Consider the following 25,073-nt stretch of genomic DNA (forward strand, 5'->3'; position numbering starts at 1 on the left):
GGTGGCTGTCCCACAGTTCCCGCAGTCTCCGCTGCCCTTTGGAATTCTGGGTTGAGATCCCAATGCCTGATGGGGTCATTGTCGCGGGTGGTTCTGGGTACATATCATCAGGCCCCCATTCCCTCCCTCCCTCCGTGAAAGCAAGGGCAGACAATCGTTTTGCGCCTTTTTTCCTGAGTTACCTGTGCAGATGCCATACCACGGCAAGCATGGAGCCCGCTCAGGTAACCATCACCGTATGTCTCCTGGGTGCTAGCAGACGCGGTACTGCATTACTAAACAGTAGCAGCAAACCACGGTGCAATAGGACTGGTAGCCATCATCGTCATGTCCGAGGTGCTCCTGGCCATATCGGCCAGGAGCACCTGGGCACACATGGGCGCAGGGATTAAATTTGGAGTGACTTGATCAAGTCATTCTCTTTAGTCCTGCAGTCAGTCCTATTGAACCATCTTATGGTGAGCAGGCAGGCGATATGGATTGCTAGCAGTTGTATTGTACCATCTTCTGCCAGGCAGGCAAGAGATGAGGATGGCTAGCAGTCGTATTGTACCATCTTCTGCCGAGCAGCCCTGAGATGTGGATGGCATGCAGTCCTTCTGCACCGTCTGCTGCCAGCCAAAGATGTAAAAGATAGATGGAGTGTATCAAAACAAGAAATAGACCAGATTTGTTTTGTACTCATTTGCTTCCCCCCCTCCCCCATCTAGGGGACTCATTCCTCTAGGTCACACTGCAGTCACTCAGGGAAGGCGCAGCGAGGTAAATCTAGCCATGTATCAATCAGAGGCCAGACTAACCTCCTTATTCCAATAAGAACAATAACTTAGGTGCACCATTTCTTATTGGAACCCTCTGTGAAGTCCTGCCTGAAATACTCCTTGACGTAAAGCCACCCCCTTTGCTGATTTTAGCTCCCTGAAGCCAACCCTGTAAGCCATGTCGTCAGTCGCCCCTCCCTCCATCAGAGCAACGGCAGACAATCGTTCCGTGCCTTTTTTCTGAGCGGACGCCATACCAAGGCAAGCATGGAGGCCGCTCAGCTCACTTTGGCAATTAGGAGCACATTAAACACCACACGCATTATCCAGCAGTATATGCAGCACCAGAACCTGGCAGAGCAATACCGGGCGAGGAGGCGACGTCAGCGCGGTCACGTGAGTGATCAGGACATGGACACAGATTTCTCTGAAAGCATGGGCCCTGCCAATGCATGCATCATGGTGCTAATGGGGCAGGTTCATGCTGTGGAACGCCGATTCTGGGCTCAGGAAACAAGCACAGACTGGTGGGACCGCATAGTGTTGCAGGTCTGGGACGATTCCCAGTGGCTGCGAAACTTTCGCATGTGTAAGGGCACTTTCATGGAACTTTGTGACTTGCTTTCCCCTGCCCTGAAGCACATGAATACCAAGATGAGAGCAGCCCTCACAATTGAGTAGCGAGTGGCGATAGCCCTGTGGAAGCTTGCAACGCCAGACAGCTACCAGTCAGTTAGGAATCAATTTGGAGTGGGCAAATCTACTGTGGGGTCTGCTGTGATGCAAGTAGCCCACGCAATCAAAGATCTGCTGATATCAAGGGTAGTGACCCTGGGAAATGTACAGGTCATAGTGGATGGCTTTGCTGCAATGGGATTCCCTAACTGTGGTGGGGCCATAGACGGAACCCATATCCCTATCTTGGCACCGGAGCACCAAGCCGCCGAGTACATAAACCGCAAGGGGTACTTTTCAATAGTCCTGCAAGCTCTGGTGGATCACAAGGGACGTTTCACCAACATCAACATGGGAAGGCTGGGAAAGGTACGTGACGCTCGCGTCTTCAGGAACTCTGGTCTGTTTCAAAAGCTGCAGGAAGAGACTTTATTCCCAGACCAGAAAATAACTGTTGGGGATGTTGAAATGCCTATAGTTATCCTTGGGGACCCAGCCTACCCCTTAATGCCATGAAGCCGTACACAGGCAGCCTGGACAGTAGTCAGGAGCTGTTCAACTACAAGCTGAGCAAGTGCAGAATGGTGGTAGAATATGCATTTGGACGTTTAAAGGCGTGCTGGCGCAGTTTACTGACTCGCTTAGACCTCAGCGAAACCAATATTCCCACTGTTATTACTGCTTGCTGTGTGCTCCACAATATCTGTGAGAGTAAGGGGGAGACGTTTATGGCAGGGTGGGAGGTTGAGGCAAATCGCCTGGCTGCTGATTACGCGCAGCCAGACACCAGGGCGGTTAGAAGAGCACAGGAGGGCGCGGTACGCATCAGAGAAGTTTTGAAAACCAGTTTCATGACTGGCCAGGCTATGGTGTGAAAGTTCTCTTTGTTTCTCCTTGATGAAACCCCCCGCCCCTCGGTTCACTCTACTTCCCTGTAAGCTAACCACCCTCTCCTCCTCCCTTCGATCACCGCTTGCAGAGGCAATAAAGTCATTGTTGCTTCACATTCATGCATTCTTTATTCATTCATCACACAAATAGGGGGATGACTACCAAGGTAGCCCAGGAGGGGTGGTGGAGGAGGGAAGGAAAATGCCACACAGCACTTTAAGCACAGCACTTCAAAAGTTTACAACTTTAAAATTTATTGAATGCCAGCCTTCTTTTTTTGGGGCAATCCTCTGTGGCTGAGTGGCTGGTTGGCCAGTGGCCCCCCCCACCGCGTTCTTGGGTATCTGGGTATGGAGGCTATGGAACTTGGGGATGAGGGCAGTTGGTTACACAGGGGCTGTAGTGGCAGTCTGTGCTCCAGCTGCCTTTGCTGCAGCTCAACCATACACTGGAGCATACTGGTTTGATCCTCCAGCAGCCTCAGCATTGAATCCTGCCTCCTCTCATCACGCTGCCGCCACATTTGAGCTTCAGCCCTGTCTTCAGCCCACCACTTACTCTCTTCAGCCCACCACCTCTCCTCCTGGTCATTTTGTGCTTTCCTGCACTCTGACATTATTTGCCTCCACGCATTCGTCTGTGCTCTGTCAGTGTGGGAGGACAGCATGAGCTCAGAGAACATTTCATCACAAGTGCGTTTTTTTTTCTTTCTAATCTTCACTAGCCTCTGGGAAGGAGAAGATCCTGTGATCATTGAAACATATGCAGCTGGTGGAGAAAAAAAAAGGGACAGCGGTATTTAAAAAGACACATTTTATAAAACAGTGGCTACACTCTTTCAGGGTAAACCTTGCTGTTAACATTACATACATAGCACATGTGCTTTCGTTACAAGGTTGCATTTTGCCTCCCCCCACCGCGTGGCTACCCCCTCAACCCTCCCTCCTCCCCGTGGCTAACAGCGGGGAACATTTCTGTTCAGCCGCAGGCAAACAGCCCAGCAGGAACGGGCTCCTCTGAGTGTCCCCTGAAGAAAAGCACCCTATTTCAACCACGTGACATGAATGATATCTCACTCTCCTGAGGATAACACAGAGAGATAAAGAACGGATGTTGTTTGAACGCCAGCAAACATACACTGCAATGCTTTGTTGTACAATGATTCCCGAGTACGTGTTACTGGCCTGGAGTGGTAACGTGTCCTACCGTGGTGGATGGAATAAGGCTGCCCTCCCCAGAAACCTTTTGCAAAGGTTTTGGGAGTACATCCAGGAGAGCCACGAATGCCAGGGCAAATTAATCCTTTCACATGCTTGCTTTTAAGCCATGTATGGTATTTTAAAAGGTACACTCACTGGAGGTCCCTTCTCCGCCTGCTGGGTCCAGGAGGCAGCCTTGGGTGGGTTCGGGGGGTACTGGCTCCAGGTCCAGGGTGAGAAACGGTTCCTGGCTGTCGGGAAAACCGGTTTCTCCGCTTGCTTGCTGTGAGCGATCTACAACCTCATCATCATCCTCATCTTCTTCGTCCCCAAAACCTGCTTCCGTGTTGCCTCCATCTCCATTGAAGGAGTCAAACAACACGGCTGGGGTAGTGGTGGCTGAACCCCCTAAAACGGCATGCAGCTCATCATAGAAGCGGCATGTTTGGGGCTCTGACCCGGAGCGGCTGTTCGCCCCTCTGGTTTTCTGGTAGGCTTGCCTCAGCTCCTTAAATTTCACGCAGCACTTCTTCAGGTCCCTGTTATGGCCTCTGTCCTTCATGCCCTGGGAGATTTTGACAAAGGTTTTGGCATTTCGAAAACTGAAATGGAGTTCTGATAGCATGGATTCCTCTCCCCATACAGCGATCAGATCCCGTACCTCCCGTTCAGTCCATGCTGGAGCTCTTTTGCGATTCTGGGACTCCATCATGGTCACCTCTGCGGATGAGCTCTGCATGGTCACCTGCAGTTTGCCACGCTGGCCAAACAGGAAATGAGATTCAAAAGTTCGCGGTTCTTTTCCTGTCTACCTGGCCAGTGCATCTGAGTTGAGAGTGCTGTCCAGAGCGGTCACAATGAAGCACTCTGGGATAGCTCCCGGAGGCCAATACCGTCGAATTGTGTCCACAGTACCCCAAATTCGACCCGGCAAGGCCGATTTAAGCGCTAATCCACTTGTCAGGGGTGAAGTAAGGAAATTGATTTTAAGAGCCCTTTAAGTCGAAATAAAGGGCTTCATCGTGTGGACGGGTGCAGGTTTACATCGATTTAACGCTACTAAATTCGACCTAAAGTCCTAGTGTAGACCAGGGCTTTGAGTGCACACTGCGTAGCATGGGTCTGTAGTGCAAGGTTCTCCGCCTGCAGATAGGCAACTGGGCCCTGGGCCCTCAGGGACCCATGGTTGGACGGCTTGCCCCTTCTATCATCTCTGGAGGAGATAGATGCATTTGCGGGGGGAGGAGGGGGAGGGCAAGAGGGTCTGAGTAAACTGTCATGATCAGGATGTGGGTGGTCAGAGCAGGAGTCAGGCATCAGGAGGTCACAGTCCAGGATAGACAAGAGTGGAAACCAAGAGGCAGGTGTCAAAAGGCAGGCAGGGTCAGGTTACCGGGAAGTCAAAATCCATGACTGGCCAGAGGGCAAACCAAGATTCAGGCATCAGGAGGCAGGCAGGGTCACGGGTATGGTCTGGAGCAGAGACAGGCAGGCAATCTGTGGCTCACACAGCTCCCCTTCATGGCTTCCTGGTTTACATACTGGTTTTGGCCAATCAGGGAACTGTCTGAGGCCACTACTCCAGTCGTGCTGGGAGGTTCTTCCGGCCAAGCCCAGCGACACAGGGTCCTTCTGTGGGAGCCCATCTCTTCCTGTGATGCAGGGGCATCAGTGGCCCCACAGTCCCAAGTTCCAGTCCTGCAGGTACAAACAGCCTGATTCAAAAAAAGCTTTTGTATGACTTGTGCTCAAGAAACTATTTAATGCAAAAAAAGTCAATGCAAAGTTAAAATCACCCTGTGGTCACTTGTGGTCTTCCAGAACATCAAGTTTGGCAAAACTCAAACTTCTGAAAACCAGGAAATAGAGTTAAGGAAACACCCATGCAACCCATACTCTGCCACCCTGGAGTTGGCAAGAGAGACTGGGAATTATCTGCATGTATTCCAGTTGCTTTCAGTGGTTTTGTTATAACTAACTGTACTGAATATTGGAAGCAGTAAGTGGGAAAGGTTAGCAGAAGCATGTTTGTGATATGAGATCTGGGGATTAATTTTGAGGAACTGTTACAGAGCTGTTATGATATGAGGTGATCCGAGTCTGAGTCCCCACATGCGTGTAATCAAAGGAGAGAGATGCATATGTATCTTGAGAATTGTGTAGGCTGTGTCAGTAGCAGGCCACTGGGGTCTTCTTGCCATGGCACTGTCAGTAGTGAGGTGGTACATGAGAACAGTCTGTAGATTTAACGATAGGCTTAAAGGGTATTCTGTGAGTGTGAATGGGTTGTAAAAGAGTATGAAGTTGTTGTTAAATTTTAGAAGTGTGATACTCTGTAGAGGAAGTAGGCTCAATGTTTGAGCATAGGGCAAGTGCAAGTAGCACCTGTCAATTACAGCGAAGAGTGAGAATGTGTGTACTTGGGCATTGCTCAAAGAAGGCAGAGTTAAGGTTGTGTGGGCATTTACCTTAACTCTGTAATTGTTGGTGTTACACCCTGACACCCCAATATTCACCACTGTCATGTAATTAGGATATGTCTTTTACAAAGTATGCCTTGTGAGGTGTCATTCTAAAAGTCTTGATCTGCTGGACAGGAATATCTTGTTGGCTTGTATGTGCTATCATCATGTGTGAAGTTATGAAGTTTGGCTATGTTTGTGTTGCTGAAACATGTCCTGAGGTTGAAAACACACACAAGCAGCCTTTCAGGTAAGATAGTAAAAAAGCCAAACAATGTTAATGGCTTATTGAGGAAACGCACACAAGCACAAGGATTATCCCGGGAACTGTGTACAACAGAAACCTCTCAGAGACAGCACTACACAATGGGAACCAGGTCACAACAAAAGACCTTTCCAGCAGGTGGGGAGAGGATATAAAAGGGGGGAAATGACATGATGGGGGGTAACCTCACTCTCCCTATAACAACACACCTGGAAACACCTGAGGAACTGTGGGAAGTGATGGTCCCAGGCTAGAAGGATTTTTAGCCTATGCATGAAAACCTGGGAAAGCCAAGGCAACTTGTGCCTTAAGAATCTGCCAGCCTGTTTATCACACAGGGTGAGAATTTGCTAATTTATATCTTATCCATCTAGTGTGTTAAGCTTTTAGTTTGCAGTTTTTGTTTATTTACTAAGGTAATCTACTTTAATCTGTTTGCTATCACTTATAATTACTTACAATTTATCTTTTGTAGTTAATAAACTTATTTCTTGTTTATAACAATCCAGTCTGTGCAATTCATATCTGGGGGGCAAAAGCTGCGCACATCTCTCTCCACATTGAGGGAGAGAGCAAATTTTTATGACCTTGCGCTGGGCAGATCTTCCTATACAGTGCAAACAGTATTTTGGATTTATCTCCCAAAAGGTGTGTGCACGTGAGTCCTCTCCCACAGAGCTGACTTCAATCTGTGTCTGCAGCTGGGTGTGGCCCTACCTGTATATATACAGATGTGTGTATGTGTGTGTGCTGCAAGAGGCTGAACAGCCTAATTCAGCAAAACAGGGAGAGGGAATCCAGGATGGTGGAGCAGGCAAGGCTCAGTGAAACCTCAGTATATCAGGTGGCATCCTGGACTGGAGGGGGTTCAACCCGTTACACTTGGTTTTCAGAATTTTGAGTTTTGCTGAACTGGATGTTCTGAAAGAGCACAAGTTACCACTTTTTAACTTTGCATGAATGAAGTTTTTTTTGCCAGTTAATTTCCTAGTTTTTTAAAGAGAAAAATGTTTGTTCGTAGGCGTTAGGGGTCATTCAGGTAGTTGTAGTTCTCATCGAAGTTTGCACTTGATATGCTGCAGTGGCTAGGTAGTAATGAAAAGACAGGTTTTTTTATATAGTGTTTTTCATCAGTAGGTCTCAAAGTACTTTACATAATTATTCCCATTTTACAGATGGGAAAGTGAGGCACAGAGAGGTGAAGTGACTTGCCCAAGGTTACTGTGTTACCCTTGATTAGAGGGGTATGTGTACCCCAGATTTTGATCAAGCTAACTGCAACCATGTTATGTGCCTTCAGCCACCATGAATTAATAAAACAGACCACCACCTAGTTAAGGATTAATTTGAACAAGCAGAACTTCTGGAGGCAAGGTCAAACAGTTGCAGGCTTGCAGTTTCTGCTAATCAGAATGGGAGGAGGGGAGAAAGTCAATTTGAGACTGAAAGAAAACAAGTGGATGGGAACCTTGAGTTTTGGGCGCCTTTGACATAGAAGCTTAATCATAATAATAATGTTAGGAATATTTGTCAATAAGTTTATTGAAGTTAGGAGAGGTAATGACCCAGTAGGGGTGACTATGAGCAGTGTGTTTTGTAAAAGTTAGTTATAAAAGACTGGATAATAGAGTGTATTTTGGAACAGCGCTCTGATGCTCTCCTGAGAGAGGTTTTTTCCCCCCCCGATAGCTTATTCCCCAGTGGGGAAGTGACTAGCCATCGCAGAACTGCTGAAAATTACTCAATACACTCCCAGATTCAAGGTAATGATTTGGGACGTTCTAAACCAGGGGTCAGTGGCCTATCAGAAGCGATGTGCCAAGTCTTCATTTATTCACTCTAATTTAAGGCTTTGCATGCCAGTAATACATTTTAAAGTTTTTTTCAAAGGTCTCTCTGTCTATATATTATATAACTAAACTATTGTGGTATGTAAAGTAAACAAGATTTTCAAAATGTTTAAGAAGCTTCATTTAAAATTAAATTAAAATGCTGATCTTATGCTGCCAGCCCGCTCAGCCCGCTACCAGCCTGGGGTTCTGTTCACCTAGGCTGAGCGGCTCAGCCTGCTGCCGGTCTGGGTTTCCATCTGCTGGCTCCTGCCAGCCAGGGTCCCGGCTGCCAGCCCCACTCAGCCCACTGCCAGTCTGGGATCCTGGCCCTGCCCACATAGAGTGGGTACCTACCTTCTCCCTGGTTCTAGCCATTCTCTTCCTCTCTCTCTCTCTGCACTGAGCTGAGGGTGGGAGTGCACTGAGCACAGGGCTGGGGGTAAAGGATCAGGCTGGGGTTTGGAGTGTAGGGTCTGGCCAGGAGTTAGAATGAGGGAGGAGGCTCAGGGTTGGGGCAGGAGGTTTGCGTGTGGAGTGCTTACCAGGACAGCTCCCATTTGGTGCAATGGGTGCAGGTGGGAATGTGTGTGGGGGGGGGAGGAAATGTGTGCAGGAGCTCCTGTTTTGTGCTCAGGGTGAGGGTGCAGGAGTCAGGGCAGGGGGCTGTGGGTGTGTGAGGATGCAGGAGTCAGGGCATGGGGTTGGGGGGGCTGGGTAGGTGGGGGGGTGCTGGAGTCAGGGCTGGGGTCGTGGGGGGGTACAGGGGTCAGGGCAGGAGGCTGGGGTGTGTGAGGGGTGCAGGGTGTGTGTGGGGGTGCTGGAGTCAGGGCTGGGGTCGTGGGGAGGTGCAGGAGTCAGGGCAGGGGGCCAAGATGTGTGTGTGTGGGGGGGTGTAGGGGTCAGGGCAGAGGGCTAGGGGTGTGGTTTAGGGTCGTGAGGGTGCTCCCAGACCTTTGCCCAGAACAGCTTATGGCATGGGGCTGGAGAGGATATGCCCTGATTCCACTCCCCTTCCCCAAGGCCCCGTCCCCACGTCTTCTCCGTCTCCTCCCTGGAGCAGCACGTGCTGTGGCTATACTTCTACTCCTCCTTGCAAGGGCCATCAGATGATTGGCAGCAGGGAGGGAGAGGAGGAGAGGCAGGGGGGACCTTGCCTGCCCTGCTGCAGCAGCCCACAGCACCAAGCTTCTTCACCCTGTCCCCGAGAGGGGCATAGAAGAGCAGGCCGGGGTGGGCAGGATTTTTAATGGCACGCTGCTGCCGGCTGGGGTCCCGGTCGCAGGCCCGCTGCCAGCCTGGGTTCGGCAGCGGGCTGAACGGAGCAGCGTGCCATTAAAAATCGGCTCACGTACCATCTTTGGCACGCATGCCATAGGCATGCCATCCCCCACCATTTCCAGCTCCCCCTCCCATCCCATTAAGCCATTAGTTGGCACTGTAGAAGTCATTAACATGTAAGAAGTTGCTCTTTGCTGTCTTCTGCCTTATGCTGCTGCACACACATCATCACAGCCAGCAGCTTACCAAAGGGCGGCATGCTACCCTGGTTTATATTGCTCTCACTCCCACTACCTACCTCCAGGTGGGACACCTATCCCTGCTTCAGCCAGGCTTCTATAGCCAAACTCCAGGTCCACCCAGACACCTCTCCTCCAAATCAGGCTGTTCCTCCACACACTCTGGCCAGCCCCTCCCCAAGGGTGATGTGCATCTTAACTATTCATTTTCTGGATTACAGATGTTTCAATTTATCACCTTCTGACATAGAAACCCCTTGGCAAAGTCACCTGTTCTTTGTAAACAGCTCTCACATCAGACCTCTCAACCTCATTACATCAAACACACACAGCAGGTACTCAGAGGGGTTCAGACCCCTGCAGAAAGGTAGGGCTGATATGCCCCCCCAAGCCCTAAACCCCTCTGCTACCCCTCATTCTCTAACCTCCCTCATGTTATCCCCTTCTGGTCCCCCTAATCCCCTTCCCTGAACCCCCACAAACCCTCTTCCCTACAACCCATTCCCAATTATCCCCTGGACCCCTCCCCATAAGATCCCCCACCCCTCACTGGAGACCCACATCCTTCTGCTCCTTTTACCACCTCATCTCGCACCCCTAATCACAGCTGGGTAGGAATGAGGTAGGGGATGGCAGAAAGAGAAAGGAATGTCTCATGACCAAAGCAATTCAATGCTACCCTGGAGACACGGACAATATCCGTGCCTCTGGGATGCTGGACAAATCACAAACTATACGTTTCACACATGGCCACTAATGGTGTGTTGTTCATTTTCTGGATACCCGACTTGAGATTCCAGGCTTGGCTTTGCAGAAGTGCTGAGCAGTCACAGCTGCAGCTGAAGTCAACAGAAGCCCTACTTTGAACATGCAACATGCTATATAAAGCGAAGTACTGTGAAAAATCAGGTCCTAGACATCTCATACTGGGCACCAGGGTCAATTTGATTTAAATCACTAGTCAGGAAGACTCAGTTTAATCATGGATTCAACAGGTTAATCATTAATATTTGGAGGATTTTCTTGTGATGCTGTATTAGGAGGAGAACATCACCAGGCAGACATTTAAATTATTTTATTGAACTAAAACAACGTTACATATGTATTTCTTCAACAGCAAACATATATTTTAACAAAACAAGCATATGATTTTTTGAATTTAGGTAAACATTCAAGTTTTTTAAAACCAGGTTTGTTTTTGTTAAAATTGTTAACTAAAATAGTTAAGTGAAATATTTTAAAAAACCAACCAAAAATTAAATAGACTGTCATCCAGGTCAACATGAGAAACTTAAAATATTGGCTTCTGCAGCTAACTCAGTCGTCTTCACCTTCATTTTTCTATTTGTTCATAATCTGGAAAAGACAAACAAGCTTTCCTGCTTTTTCAGGACCCAAACAATCTCTCAATTTGGAATGAATTAGTCCAAAGGAAGAAAATATTCTTTCTACACTGGCAGAAGAAGCTACTGCTGTTAAGTCTCTGAATCCAAGTGCATAAGTGACTTACACCAGTTCACTGGTGTGACTTTCTTTAAAACATTATTAGCTCTGAAGTTTATTATAGTTGGCATTATGGAGGGATAATTGTTGGATGTCCATGTCATAGACAACTCCTCTTCTTCAGCAGTTAAGGTTTGACCCTGGTATTGAAAATATCTGCAAGAAAATGAGCTGGAGATAGAGTTAAATTACAAGCATTAAAAAAAGAATGGGACAAGCACTGTCATTGCATATTTCTCTTTTTAATATCTCACTCAGTTCCTTCCAAATTTCAACAGCGTCAGCAATAAAACAGCTATTTCTCTGCATTTTGTTCAAGGCTACAGAAGTAGGCTTCAGGGTATTCAGCATGTGTTCAACATGTCTCTTCAGCCCAATGTTGAGAACTTTGGCTGTGACAGTGCCATCTATTTTTTCACTATTTTGTTCACAAACTCATCAGATTAGGCCAGTTCTTGATATAGTGCTCAGAACAGTCCACTACTGAGTTCCATCGCACGTCTTATGGGAGAGTTAGCTTGCTTCCCCCCACTTTTTTCAAAGCAGCTGCTGCAAAGTGGTTGTTACGGAAGTATTTTGCAATTTCAACATTAGCCTTTATTTGTGGAACACTCAAGTCTTTGGCTAGGAGGTGCATCAAATGAGCACTGCAACCGTATGTTATTAGCTTGGGACTCTCTTCTAAATAATTTCTTCTCATCTTGGATACATTTGCAGCATTGTCTGTGACCGAGCTGCATACTAGACATTTGAATTTTTTTTCCCACAGTTTGTTATAGCTTTTACTGCTACTTCTAGTAAGTATTCTGCTGTGTGCATAGTTCCTGATGTATCAATTGTTTCTGTAAGGAACACATTCCCTTCTTCTGTTGTCACATAAGCACATACAACAGAATCATTGTGGACATTGCTCCACACATCAAGACTCAGGTTAACAATTTTATCAGAGAATATCAGGGTTGGAAGGGACCTCAGGAGGTCATCTAGTCCAACTCCCTGCTCAAAGCAGGACCAATCCCCAATTAAATCTTTGTCAAGATTTAAAAACCTTAAAAACCTCAAAGGAAGGAGATTCCACCACCTCCCTAGGTAAAACGCATTCCAGTGCTTCACCACCCTCCCTAGTGAAATTTTTTTTTCTAATATCCAACCTAAACCTCCCCCACTGCAACTTGAGACCATTACTCCTCGTTCTGTCATCTGCTACCACTGAGAACAGTCTAGACTCATCCTTTTTGGAACCCCCTTTCAGGTAGTTGAAAGCAGCTATCAAATCCCCCCTCATTCTTCTCTTCTGTAGAATGAATAATCTCAGTTCCCTCAGCCGCTCCTCATAAATTATGTGTTCCAGCCCCTTAATCATTTTTGTTGTCCTCCGCTGGACTCTCTCCAATTTTTCCACATCCTTCTTGTAGTGTGGGGCCCAAAACTGGACACAGTACTCCAGATGAGGCCTCACCAATGTCGAATAGAGGGGAACGATCATATCCCTCGGTCTGCTGGCAATGCCCCTACTTATACAGCCCCAAATGCTGTTAGCCTTCTTGGTAACAAGGGTACACTGTTGACTTCTATCCAGCTTCTCGTCCACTGTAACCCTTAGGTCCTTTTCTGCAGAACTGCTGCCTAGCTATTCGGTCCCTAGTCTGTAACAGCGCATGGGATTCTTCCGTCCTAAGTGCAGGACTCTGCACTAGTTCTTGTTGAACCTCAGATTTCTTTTGGCCCAATCCTCTAATTTGTCTAGGTCCCGCTGTATCCTATCCCTACCCTCCAGCGTATCTACCACTCCTGCACCCTCAACAAGTTTGCAGATGACACTGAACTGGGAGTCCACGCCATCCTCCAGATCATTAAATGAAGATACTGAACAAAACCGGCCCCAGGAACAACCCTTGGGGCACTCTGCTTGATACAGGCTGCAAACTAGACATGGAGCCATTGATCACTAAGACATCCTCTAGACCTTTTGCACACTGCTCAGTTCTCTTTCATACACTTTATCCAGCAATTTGCCAGCAACATCTGCTCTGTTGGGTGGACTGTATCCTGGTCTTAATGCCTGAACCATAGTTGATGAAGTTGGGTTCTCAATCATACGGAAAGGAGAGTTTGTTGCATAAACAAATCGGACAATTTTTTCATCAATTACCTCTTTTTGTATTCTGCTGGTTCTGATCACAAACTTATCTATGGTTGTTTCTGGATGATGGAGATTTTTTTCCTCTTTTGGCTATGTGACATACATGATGTGACTGAAACACTATCATTGGCAGATAACTCTGAAACTATAGAAAATGATGATCTTGAAGGTGGATAGTCTTCAGAATCCTGTATGTTGAGGATGGAGTCTCCTAAACAAAATAAGTCAATGCAGTTATTTAATATTACTATACTGCTCATTTAGCATTACTCATTGCATTCACTGACACTCAGTACTACTTTAAAGGTGAAATCATAAAAGGAAGATCTGCCTATTTCAGCTATTTATTTTTTATCACAACTGCATCTAAAATGATAGTGTCATGGAATAACAACACTATTTTTCCTGAAACATGAGAATTCAAGAATAGTCCAGGAGGATGACAGGCAATCCTTAAGAAAGAAGTATGAAATAAAAAAGTTTACCAACCTGAAAATCCTGCACATTCAGACATATTCCTTTCATCATCTTCAACGCAGCTTCCTCCTGAGAAGGAACACTTCTCATGATGTTGTTTCATTCGGGCAACCAGGCCTTGCATTTCTTTGTCGCACTGTTTGCATTTTGCATGCATGCCTGTCTCACCCACAGGTAGAGGAACTTCATTAAAATATTCCCAAATTGAGTCTCTTTTACGGCCTGCTGCCATTATAGGTTTTCCCTTCTAGGGAGAGAAGGGTATGGTAGATCTCAAACCAATGAAGGCTACACTCAGAAAGACCTCAAGACTTCTGGAATATGCTGCTCAGTTTCACTTTTATTTCTACTGCTTGTCCCTCCCTTCTCACATTTATCTCCAGACTTCTTCTCCTTGTCCAGATCTGTTCCACCCCCCACAATCTTCTATTCATTGAACTCTTTGAATTTTGTACTTTTAGAAAGAGGTAAGGGATTGTCTGTGTACAAAAATGTGCAGAGGGACAACAGGGTTGAGGTCTTATTTCTCACCTCTATATATTTATTTATTTAAAACATTTTTGCTGTTAACAAGCATGTTATCTCTGGAGACACATATCCACAGTTTGAGAACTGCAAAACTAAGCATCTCTGGTGGTATCTTCTAGACTGAGCACTGAGTCCCATTAGGTAGATAGAAAGATTAACCTAAATAATCTATACAGAAGCCCCTGGAAGCCCATAAGATTGGGTTCCTAATCCATGAACCACTGGAACTCATTTACAAAACTTTTCTTAAACATTACATGAATATATTGTCTCATACGATAGAATTAGAATTTATAATCCCTATTCCATGATAAGATATCTTTGAGTTATAATGTATCTTAATTAAAACTATCTTTTGGATAGGTTTTTTCCTCAAAGCATTTTATAAAAAAAATCCTTTTTTTTTTTTTTTTAAATCACTAATTTTTATCCACCCTGTTGGGCATCCAAAATTAGTAGACACTTTTGACCTTCTCTCTCTATAACTCAGTTTCCCATCTCTAAAATTGTTATAACACCACCTCACCAGTGTGTTCTGAAAATAAATCCATTAATGTCTGTGAAGAACTCATACTATAGTGATGAGTACCACAGAAAAACAAACTAACTAGTTGATAATTCTGCACTGAAAGCAGGGTTTAAACAGCATGCAGTAAAGACCTAAAACCACACATTGATCAGTGAGGAGGAAAAAAAATATGAACAGCTGCTTATTCGAGCCATCTTGTGCACCAAATGAAGTAGGGGCCTGTGGATTAAAGATCATAATGCATATGCACAATGTAGCGGAGGGTTGCATACATCACCCTTATGCCTTAATAGTCTTTTAACATAGGGTTTTGTGTATAATTTTATATTTATGTTGCTACCAGAGTAGTGCTCTTCCATGGTCAATTGTTGAGTCTATCACATATAAAATTTATTTGTAAGCAACTAGTCAAGGATGCTAAGAGCCAAGAAAGTATGTTCTCTCTTCGCCCATCTCCAGCATTAGTATAGATATCAACTAAATAATGAGAGACAGAGTCACACTATTTCAGCTAGCAGTATTTCAGCTGGTTTCATATACAAAGATCCTATGTTTGCTGAGGAAGCAACAGAATATGCTGAGAGAAATGAATCCATATCCCTCATGACTAGTGAAAGCCAGGAGCAATGTCTCAGGTCATTATTAATGGAGACCTTTAATGAACAGGCCCTTCCTTAAGAGGAAAACACACTTGATGATGATCTTATCAATTGATACCCTTAAAGCCTCAAGTTCAAGATCAGGTACGTCTTCCCTGCAGAATTAACTTACATGACTGGTACTTGTGTGCAACCACTAGAGTTGGCCTGGCTCATTCAAGAGCTGCCGCATTGCAAACCCTAATTCCAGGTCTGTGTCCACGCTGGTGCCCTCACCCAGGTGTAGCAGTGCAACTTCTCCGAGTGCATCTCATAGAATATCAGGGTTGGAAGGGACCTCAGGAGGTCATCTATTCCAACCCCCTGCTCAAAGCAGGACCAATCCCCAACTAAATCATCCCAGCCAGGGCTCTGTCAAGCCTGACCTTAAAAATATCTAAGGAAGGAGATTCCACCACCTCCCTAGGTAATGCATTCCAGTGTTTCACCACCCTCGTAGTGAAAAAGTTTTTCCTAATATCCAACCTAAACCTTCCCCACTGCAACTTGAGACCATTACTCCTTGTTCTGTCATCAGCTACCACTGAGAACAGTCTAGATCTAGGTATTATGCAGCACTGAAGCTAAGCCTCTGTGAGTTCTATGACAGTGTTCTGTGAGACAACTTGTCAGTCCTTCTGGCATACCTACACAGAAGCGGCCTTAACTCACAAACTTAGTATGTAAAGCACTTGCAGTCTGGCGCAACTAGCTTTTGGTCTATGACCTTCATTCAAACAAGCAGCAAGGCATGGATTCAACTGAGAATGATGATCTATTCCAACTGTTGGCATTAATACAACTCTCATTTCAGGAACAGGAAGCAGATGCAGGGCAGGAGATGCAGTGGTGGGTGATTAATCATCAGCTTTTTGCCAGAAGGCAAGGGCAGGTTGTTGCTGGGAGAATGCAACAGAAGACTATATGCAAATATAGCAGAGCAAAGACAGGTGATGCAGGCTTTGGTCATGTAACTTGATCTTGTAACTTATGTGAAGACAACAAACTACCTTGTCTTCACTACAATTTTACTTTAACTCAAGTTAACATTTTTTCCCCCCTAGCAGACAAGGCCTTATTCATCTATTCCGTTGTTGAACTATTGCAATGCACTCTATTGAAGGGGAAGGCTAACTTTGAAGGCACTTCAAAATGGAGGTGTGTTGGGGTAACCACATTAAACTTGTATTACGTGAACTGCAAGGGGCTTTTGTCAGTTGCTTCTGCATTAATTTAAGATATTTGTTCTAATCTATAAAACCCTCTCATTTCTTCCCAAGTACTAAAACCTCTGTGCAAAAGATAAAACACTTTCTTAAAATGACCAGATAGTACTTTAATCCTGTACAAATGAGGTTACTCCCACATGATAAATCATATTCATGCCAACAACTCCTAGTGCCTATAGCACATGTCCTCATTTTCCAGTGACAGTACCCTAGCAAACAAACTGAACAGCCTGAGACATAATCCGATACAAACAGGTATACATCAAAGTTTATGATTTTTCAATTTACAAAAATTTCAGGTAAGGAAGTTAAGAAAACTACCAATTATGGCTACAATGAGACATTCAGATATATATTCACAAAAAGAAAAGGAGTACTTGTGGCACCATAGAGAGACTAATCAATTTATTTGAGCATAAGCTTTCGTGAGCTACAGCTCACTTCATCGGATGCCCTCTGCCCCTCCCCCCCAGGGCCACAGAGATGTGGTGCCGGCTGCTTCCAGGAGTGGTGCAGGAAGCCTGCCTTAGCGGTGCAGCACTGCTGTCACCCCAGAGCCGCTCCAGGTATGCGGCATGCACCCCAAACCGCTCCTGCATCCCATACCCCAATCTCCTGCTGTGAGCCCCCTGCTGCACCCCACACCCCTCCTGCACCCCAGCCCCCTGCCCTGAGCCCCCTTGTACAACCCACACCCCTCCTCCACCCCAACCCCTTGCCCTGAGCCCCTTCCTGCACACCGCACCCCCTCCCACACCTTGCACTCCCTCCCACACCCTAACCCTCTGCCCCAGCCCTACATTCATGGCCCTGCATGCAATTTCCCCACACAGATGTGGCCCTTGGGCCAAAAAGTTTGCCCACCCCTGGGTTAGCACCTAGTATATTCCAAATACACATCAGAAAATACACAGAAATACCATTACCAAAATAAGTTCCTGTCTACACTAAATGTGAGAACTACTACTATAAAAAAATTTTATAAAGTCATGATGAGTGCATTCGAGGAGTCCTTGTGGCACTTTAGAGACTAATAAATGTATGTGGGCATAAACTTTCGTGGGCTAAAACCCATCTTGCTTATGCCCAAATAAATTTGTTAGTCTCTAAAGTGCCACAAGGACTCCTCATTGCTTTTGCTGATACAGACTACATGGCTACCATTCCGAAACCTGATGAATGCATTAGTCATCTAAGGACACATTAATTAGACCAGAAAGTTTTGCCAGAATGTAAGAGCAGTATAGGTTACTAACACAGCTACTGCACATGTTTGAGGCTGTTTTTGTTCTTGGGGACTGGCAGGCAACTCCCACACCTTGAGCAACCTCACAGGGAAACCTAAGGGGAACATCAGTTTGCTTGAAACTCAGGAAGGTCCTCTTCCCAACAAGGGAGGGTTAATTGATAAGATGTTGCGACAAGATGCTGTTCCTTAAGCTACAAAGAGTCCTGTGGCACCTTATGGACTAACAGACGTATTGGAGCATAAGCTTTCGTTGGTGAGTACCCACTTCATCGGACACATCCGACAAAGTGGCTATTCACCCACGAAAGCTTATGCTCCAATACATCTATTAGTCCATAAGGTGCCACAGGACTCTTTACCGCTTTTACAGATCCAGACTAACACAACTACCCTTCTGATACTTTATAAAAGCTAGTTCTCTTCCACCCAGGGCAGGCTCCAATAGTCCAAGGAACTTACACAAATTTGGCATTACCTCCAACAAGTTTGTATCAGTTTTCTTCCAAACTTCATTTAGCTGCAGTGCACTTGTTTGATATATTTTCTGATCATTCAAATATATAGTGGCTTTCCTCTTTACAAATATGACAAGGCTACTTCTCAACACGTAACTTGGAGGTAAGTATTCTGATCCTCATTTACAGAATCTAAGATGCATCTCAGCTTAAGGCCCAAATTTTCAGAAATTTCTTCGAATTTTGGGTGCTCAAATCACAACATGTAGGGTACACTGCAAAAGAAACCCAAGCTCATGCCCAAATCTGTAGAGGCTAACTTTTACAGGTGTCGAGTTAGCCCTCATTGGTTCTGGTGGGAGCTTCAGGTGCTCAGCCTGGAAGTCATCCCCTGGGTGTCTCACGTTGATCACTCTAAGAGAGGCAAGCAAAATTAGCGGGCATTTTGAAAATTCGGCCCAGAGTAATTTTCCCAAAGGAATGAGTGACAGAATTAAGTGAGCTGTAGCTCACGAAAGCTTATGCTCAAATAAATTGGTTAGTCTCTAAGGTGCCACAAGTACTCCTTTTCTTTTTGAGAATTGAGACTGGAGTTCCTGGCTTCAAGACCTGTGCTCAGACCACAAACACGCTTATGTCCATATTCCAGGTGCTATCTTTATAACCAGCCAGCTCTCACCAAATTCAGAGTAGGTAAAGCTCAATCTGACATCACAACGTGCAGCCATAGTGGCGTTACTGTCCTCACACACAGGTGAAGAAGGAGGGCAGCAGAGAGGAGACACCTTGTGTTTATCCTCCTCCACGTTTTGCTGTTCCAATCGGGCAGGAAGGGAAAGAAAACGCAAGGCACATCCCAAGCACAGGCGGTGCATCAGCCGGGGAAAAACGCAGCCCTGGCTGCTCCTGATATGAGATACCAAAGCAGTGGCGGCCCGCAGGGCAGCGAGGGCAGCTGACATTTGCGCCGCCCCGCAGCGAGGCGAGCAGGAGCCAGAGACGTGGGGCCCAATCCTGGGCGTTCAGGCCCTCCAGAGCGGGCCCACAGAGCAACTTCTACTGGCCCTGGGACGCAGGAGCCGCTCTCCACAGCCCCGTCCCGCCCGTTCCCCAGCCTCCGCCACGTCCTCTCCCGCCCCCGGCGAGCCACCGCGCAGCCAGGGGCAGCGGCGCGAGACATGCGGAGCTTGGCGGGCCCCTGCCCAGGACCCCGGACCCAGACCCCGCTTCCCTGCCCGCTCCGGGCGCCTCGCCCCGCACTCACCACAGCCCCGGCCACGGCATGGACCAAGCTCTCGTAGGAGGACACCGCCGCCATGGCTGCGGCTCCAGCGGGGTCAACCGCAAACTTCGCCGGCGACCGAGAGGCGGCGGGCGGGAAGGGGAGCCCTGCTATCGCCGCCCCGTCCTCCCGCTCCATGGCTTCCCCCGGCCACGTGATCTCGGACCCGCCCCCTCCAGGGGACAGGCCCGCTGCCCCCAAACCCCGCCCACTCCGTTCGCCGCGCCCAGCCAGTCGCCATGCGCGCCGCACGCTTTGCTCTCTGGCCCGGCCTCGGCCTCGGCCTGGGCTCACGCGCTACTGAGCGCGAGGTGCCGGATAAGGCGTCCTGCTTTTCCCCTCGTGCTCTCGGGCTCTGCGGTGGGCACGCGGGCTTTCAAACAGGGTTGCAACCGTTGAGCCCAACGGCCAGAGGATGCGCAGGGAAAGCCGGTTGGAGCGGGAGGGAGGGGGTGAAGCGGGGGGGTGAATCTTCCCCACGGGCCTGGCTACACAGAAGCGTCACGGACCTGCTCCCAGCGAGGGGCTCCGAAGCTACACTACCCCATGGTGCAAGGGGAGGGACACATCGCCCCCCCCCACTGCGATACCCCCCAGCAGGGAAGAGCAGCAGCCATTTTGGGGACCAGCTCGCCTGCAGTTGCTATAAATCGCTTGTGCTCAGCTCCTGACTGCCCACCGAGCAAGGCTCCCCCCACTTAGCTCACTCTGACAGGGCTGCTCTCAAGCAGCCAGATACACAAACTATGCTCAAAACAAATGTTCGTACCTTCTGAGCCATGCTGCCCCACGTAGGGGTGCAACCTGCCCCAGAATTGCACCCCCAAAATGTTACCAACTCTCAATTTTATGATCTGCCGCAATATTAAGTGATTCTTAAAAGCCCTGTACTTGGAAGCTTATAGTTAGGTGGTATCTCAAGCTTTCATTTTCATTCTCATGGTGGCAGAGAAGAGCTTGAAAATGTGATCCAGGTGTGCCTTACTAGCTCAAAAAACAGAAGGCAAATAACCCAACATTTTTTATTTAATAATCATAAGGGGGGGGAGGGTAAAGCCTATTCATTGGGGAGAAGGGGTAGACTCATGATTTTTAAGCAGTTGGATTTAGCAATGCTGAAAAACCTGCTTCCCTGCAAGATCTAGAATTAGCTTGACCAGATTTATGTCAAAGAACAGGCCACTTGTTGGAGAGACAAGAAGGAGCTAGATTATAGGTCCCTGTATAGGAGAGAGTGTGATATCAGTAAATGGGGAGGAAAGAATGCCAACTGCAGGTGTTCAAGAATGATGAGTCAGGCCCAAAACATAAGATTAAAAACAGTAGATGTAGGGTGTCTTATTTTGCTTTCTGTTTTTTTGAAAATTTAGGATGGATGTAGTTCAGCTTTTCTCTGCAACCAGGAGGACTAGATTTTTTTTTAGATGAAACCTCAGCTTTCATTTAATCACAAGCCTCCAGGAGCTGGAGTTTTAAGAGAAGCAACAAATGAGTTGGCATCACCAACTGGGTGCCTATTCCTCCTTACTTTCAAGCCAGCCAATATTCCTTTTTGCCCATGATCACCTTCCCCCTTTAGAACAAGTTAAGTACAGGGTGTAGTGAGAGAAAATGGCATTTATGCCTCTGTATTTGCTTTTGTGCTTTATCCCAGTCCCAACACCTTTTCCATATTTTCTAGGCTGTATTTGCAAGCCTTTTTTTTTTATTAAACAAACAAGTATTTCCTGGTTCAAGTCCTAAATTATTTCTTACTCTTCTAGTTTTGGCTCTCTCCTCTTGTTGCCTTCCTCCTTTATCTGCACTGTCTAGTCTTAAGTTCCTCTTTACATCTTTCACACTTCCTTTTGTTTATTCCTCCCCCTTTCTCTCATACTCCCTTTCCCATTCCCTCCTTATCTTGCTCACTCTTGCTGTTGTTTTTCCATCCTAGAGCAATCTCCTTTTTGTCTTCCTTACCTTGGCATTATCCAACACTCACCTTGGCAAGAAAAAAAGAGAAGCTTAGTCACCAGCCCAGGCTGCAACAGACAAATTACAAACAGAGCATCTGTAGACTTACCATTTGCAACAGCAGCTAGAGACAGAACAAATAATATTTCAAATACATGACTATATTTATTGGGTGAGAGTCAGCTTGCTTGAGGACTTGTGCAGTGCAGGGTTCAAAGGGAGGGCTTGGAGGAGACATGGCAGCAGGACTGCACTATTGAACAGGCAATTTAGGAGGTAGTTCTTGAGGCTTTCATGCCTTTATCTGTTCCACTAGCTAGCAACTTCCTCAGATAAACAGATCCTGTAAGATCGGAGGAGAGGGAATAAAAAAAAATAGGACAAAATATTTTTTGAAGATTCAGCTAAGTTGCTTGTACATTTCTATTATCTCATGACCACCAACACTCCTCCAGGTTACATGGTCGCTCACTATTCTGCAACTGACTTGAAGTTTCTCCCTGACAATCAGTCTTTCCCCTCTTCTGCCAAGGAAAGGTCATTAAGGAACTTTAATAAAAGTTAATTACCTTACTTTTGTATGACATTGCTTCTATTTTTATTTCCCCATTTCTTTTTAGTCCATATTCACTCTTCCCATCTCCCACTTTCATTCTCTCATGTGAATAACTCTCTTCCGCACCCACTCAATTTTCTTTCCATTTTTGCAGTTCTTAGCACTTGAACCAAACCTCCAAAATTCCCCTGGCTTGAGGGCTCATCAGAACACTGCTGCTATTCCACTTAGAACTGGGTCCTGGGTCATCCTTTAAACAAGAATAGAAAAGAAAACCAAAACACATTCACAAAACAACAACTTCCTGCACCACCCAACTCTCCAGGCTGTATATCCAAAAATAATCTTTAAATTGTCTTCTGACAAGGTGGTTTAATCAAACAGTCAACCAAGATTTCCTCTGTTGGCAGGGTGATACCATAATCCCAACCCTCCTTTGTCTGGAGGAATAAAGAGAGAGATCCAATCTGTCCACAGCCTATGATTGTTCCTGACTGGAAAGAAGTTCTACTCTTTCTGAGTCCACTGCACTCCTAAACATTTTATAACCTCCCTGCTCATGAGGTACAGCTGCTGGATGCAGCATCTAGCCATCTAATAGACCACAGGTGTTAGCTCCAATCCCTAAGTCTGACTCCTCAGGCAGTCCCAATAAGAAGGGCTTTTCTTAGCCCAGTAAAGAGGTTTAAATCCTCTTAGGGTTAAGTTATAGAAAGAATGGGCTTTGCAAAACGACTTAGACACCATGATGCTCAGCATTACAACACCTAACTTTTAGGAACCTAGAAAAATCACAGGAACAACACTTTGTGTGTATGTAAAAAGATCTTCTACACTTTCCACAGTATGCATCCGATGAAGTGAGCTGTAGCTCACGAAAGCTTATGCTTAAATAAATTGGTTAGTCTCTAAGGTGCCACAAGTACTCCTTTTCTTTTTAGGAACAACACTGTGATCCACAAAACTGAGTTAGGAGCCTAAGCTTCCTATGTGAAAGGGGAGAGATAGGTGCCTAAGAATATGATCCACAAAAGCAAGCACTTTTGGCAGGGAGATGCCTAAACTAGCCAGTGGGAGATGCCAAAGAAAGGGATATGTGCTAAGCCCCACCACTCTCTCAGAGATAGGAACCTGAGTCCAGGCTGCAGAGAGGAAACATGGCTCTGCTTAGCATTCCACCTACAGTGCCCACCTTAATGTTTTTATCCTAGTGGTTAGAGTACTTGCCTGGGATGTGGGAGACAGAGGTTCAATTCCCCTTTCTCTGCCAGACCTGTCAAAAGGGTATAAACAGGGCCCACCTACCTCTCAGCACGGTGCTTTAACCACTGAGGCTTTGTCTACACGATAAAGTTTTGTCAGCAAAAGCTGCCTTTTGCCGACAAAACAGGGAAGGGGTACAAACTACAAAGCTACTTTTGGTGGCAAAACTCTGCTGTTTTGCTGACAAAATAAAACCACTTCAACGAGAGGCATAAAACTTTTTGTGGCAAAGTTAGTGACAAAGCATCAGTGTAGACACTGCTGTTTGTTTTGTCGACCTCCAATGGATCCAAAAAGGATCCATTCCCAATCCAACCTAGATCTGGTATTTAACTTAATGATTTGAATAAGGAGGTAAACAGTGAAGTAGTAACAGTCACAGGGGGAGGGATAGCTCAGTGGTTTGACCATTGGCCTGCTAAACCCAGGGTTGTGAGTTCAATCCTTGAGGGGGCTATTTAGGGATCTGGGGCAAAAATAATTGGGGATTAGTACTGCTTTGAGCAGGGGGTTGGACTAGATGATCTCCTGAGGTGCCTTCCAACTCTGATATTTCATGATTCTAACTGGCTTCTACCAGTATCCCACAATGCCTGTCATGACCACTATGCTCACAGTTTTGATCTCCACTGCCCTGTAGGCTTTCGCCCCTCCCCTTTCAAAGTTCTGAGAAGTACAAGACAGCTGAGAGTGCTGCTCTGCTCCAGGAACAAAGAGCAAATCATTAATCTGGAATGCTCCTTTTCTACCCTGTTCTAGGAACACACATAATGTAATAATGTCCTGCTGGGGCAGGACGACAAGACTGCTGTGCTGCTTTGACATTCCTCAGCACGGAGAGCTCACAGAGCTGCTCAGGATGCTGCTCCCCGAACTCGGAAGGAATTGCAGTACCGCAGGCAGAGCAGGCTGATTGGGAAAGACTGCTGTGCTGAGCAGAGCTGGGGGCTGACATGGGGAGGGGGTGTCCCCCTCCCTCTCTTTCAAGATAGATCGGTCAGCCTACTGTCTCCCCCGCGCCAGGCACACCACTCGCCTCTCCCTCCCCCCACATACCTCGGTTGAAAAAGCAGCTGACAATCTACTAGGATGCCCCTGGAATGATGGACTGAGAAACCTGCAACATCAGATGCTGTACCTGCCCCTTGAGAAATTGCAAATCCTTCCCAAAGCACCCTGCGGCCAGTTGCACAGTGAGGCAGCTACCCACAGTGCACTGCTCTGTGTCGATGCAAGAGTTGCTAGTGTGGATGCACTCTGCTGACATAAGGAGCTAGTGTGGACATGCGACAGCGATTTTAATTAAAGTGCTTTTATTAAAGTGGCATAACTTTTGCTGACAAAACTTTGTAGTGTAGTGATTTAAGGGATATTCTGAAGTAGGACTCCCTCAATCTCTCCTGTTAAAGCTTAGCCACAATTAGGGTTGCCAGGTATCCAGTTTTCGACCAGAACACCCGGTTGAAAGGCGACCCTGGCGACTCCGGTCAGCACTGCTGACTGGACTGTTAAAAGTTCAGATGGCGGCACAGCAGGGCTAAGGCGGGTTGGCTAAGACTGTGAATCACAGACAATGGGAGCTGTGGGGGTGGTGCCAGTGCATGGAGCCCCTGGCCGCTCCTCCGCCTAGGAGCCAGAGAGACATGTCACCACTTCCTGGGAGCTG

The 25,073-nt window shown here is 46.7% G+C and overlaps 2 protein-coding genes across 5 annotated transcripts in view; both read right to left on the minus strand.

Moving 5' to 3' along the window:
• SLC25A17 (solute carrier family 25 member 17) overlaps positions 1 to 19,780 on the minus strand; it is a 51,566-nt gene extending 31,786 nt beyond the window's left edge. For 3 of the 4 annotated variants that reach the window (XM_077830459.1, XM_077830468.1, XM_077830448.1), the window contains exon 1: positions 19,618 to 19,780. In XM_077830459.1, the coding sequence (XP_077686585.1) occupies positions 19,618 to 19,773 (156 nt within the window). In that variant the 5' untranslated portion in view covers positions 19,774 to 19,780. Of the gene's footprint in view, positions 1 to 13,257; positions 13,460 to 13,737; positions 14,389 to 19,617 lie in introns of those variants that run through there. The other variant, XM_077830476.1, reaches the window with a different exon arrangement.
• Positions 2,482 to 5,182, minus strand: LOC144272415 (uncharacterized). The gene is made up of 2 exons (XM_077830436.1): positions 3,683 to 5,182; positions 2,482 to 3,095 (listed from the first exon to the last, which is right to left on the minus strand). The coding sequence occupies exons 1-2, from the start codon at positions 4,263 to 4,265 to the stop codon at positions 2,581 to 2,583; spliced, it is 1,098 nt and encodes a 365-aa protein (XP_077686562.1). The 5' UTR covers positions 4,266 to 5,182; the 3' UTR covers positions 2,482 to 2,580.
• Positions 19,781 to 25,073: the final 5,293 nt, after the last annotated feature.

The sequence above is a fragment of the Eretmochelys imbricata genome, chromosome 1 (genome assembly GCF_965152235.1).
Source record: "Eretmochelys imbricata isolate rEreImb1 chromosome 1, rEreImb1.hap1, whole genome shotgun sequence".
NCBI lineage: Eukaryota > Metazoa > Chordata > Testudines > Cheloniidae > Eretmochelys > Eretmochelys imbricata.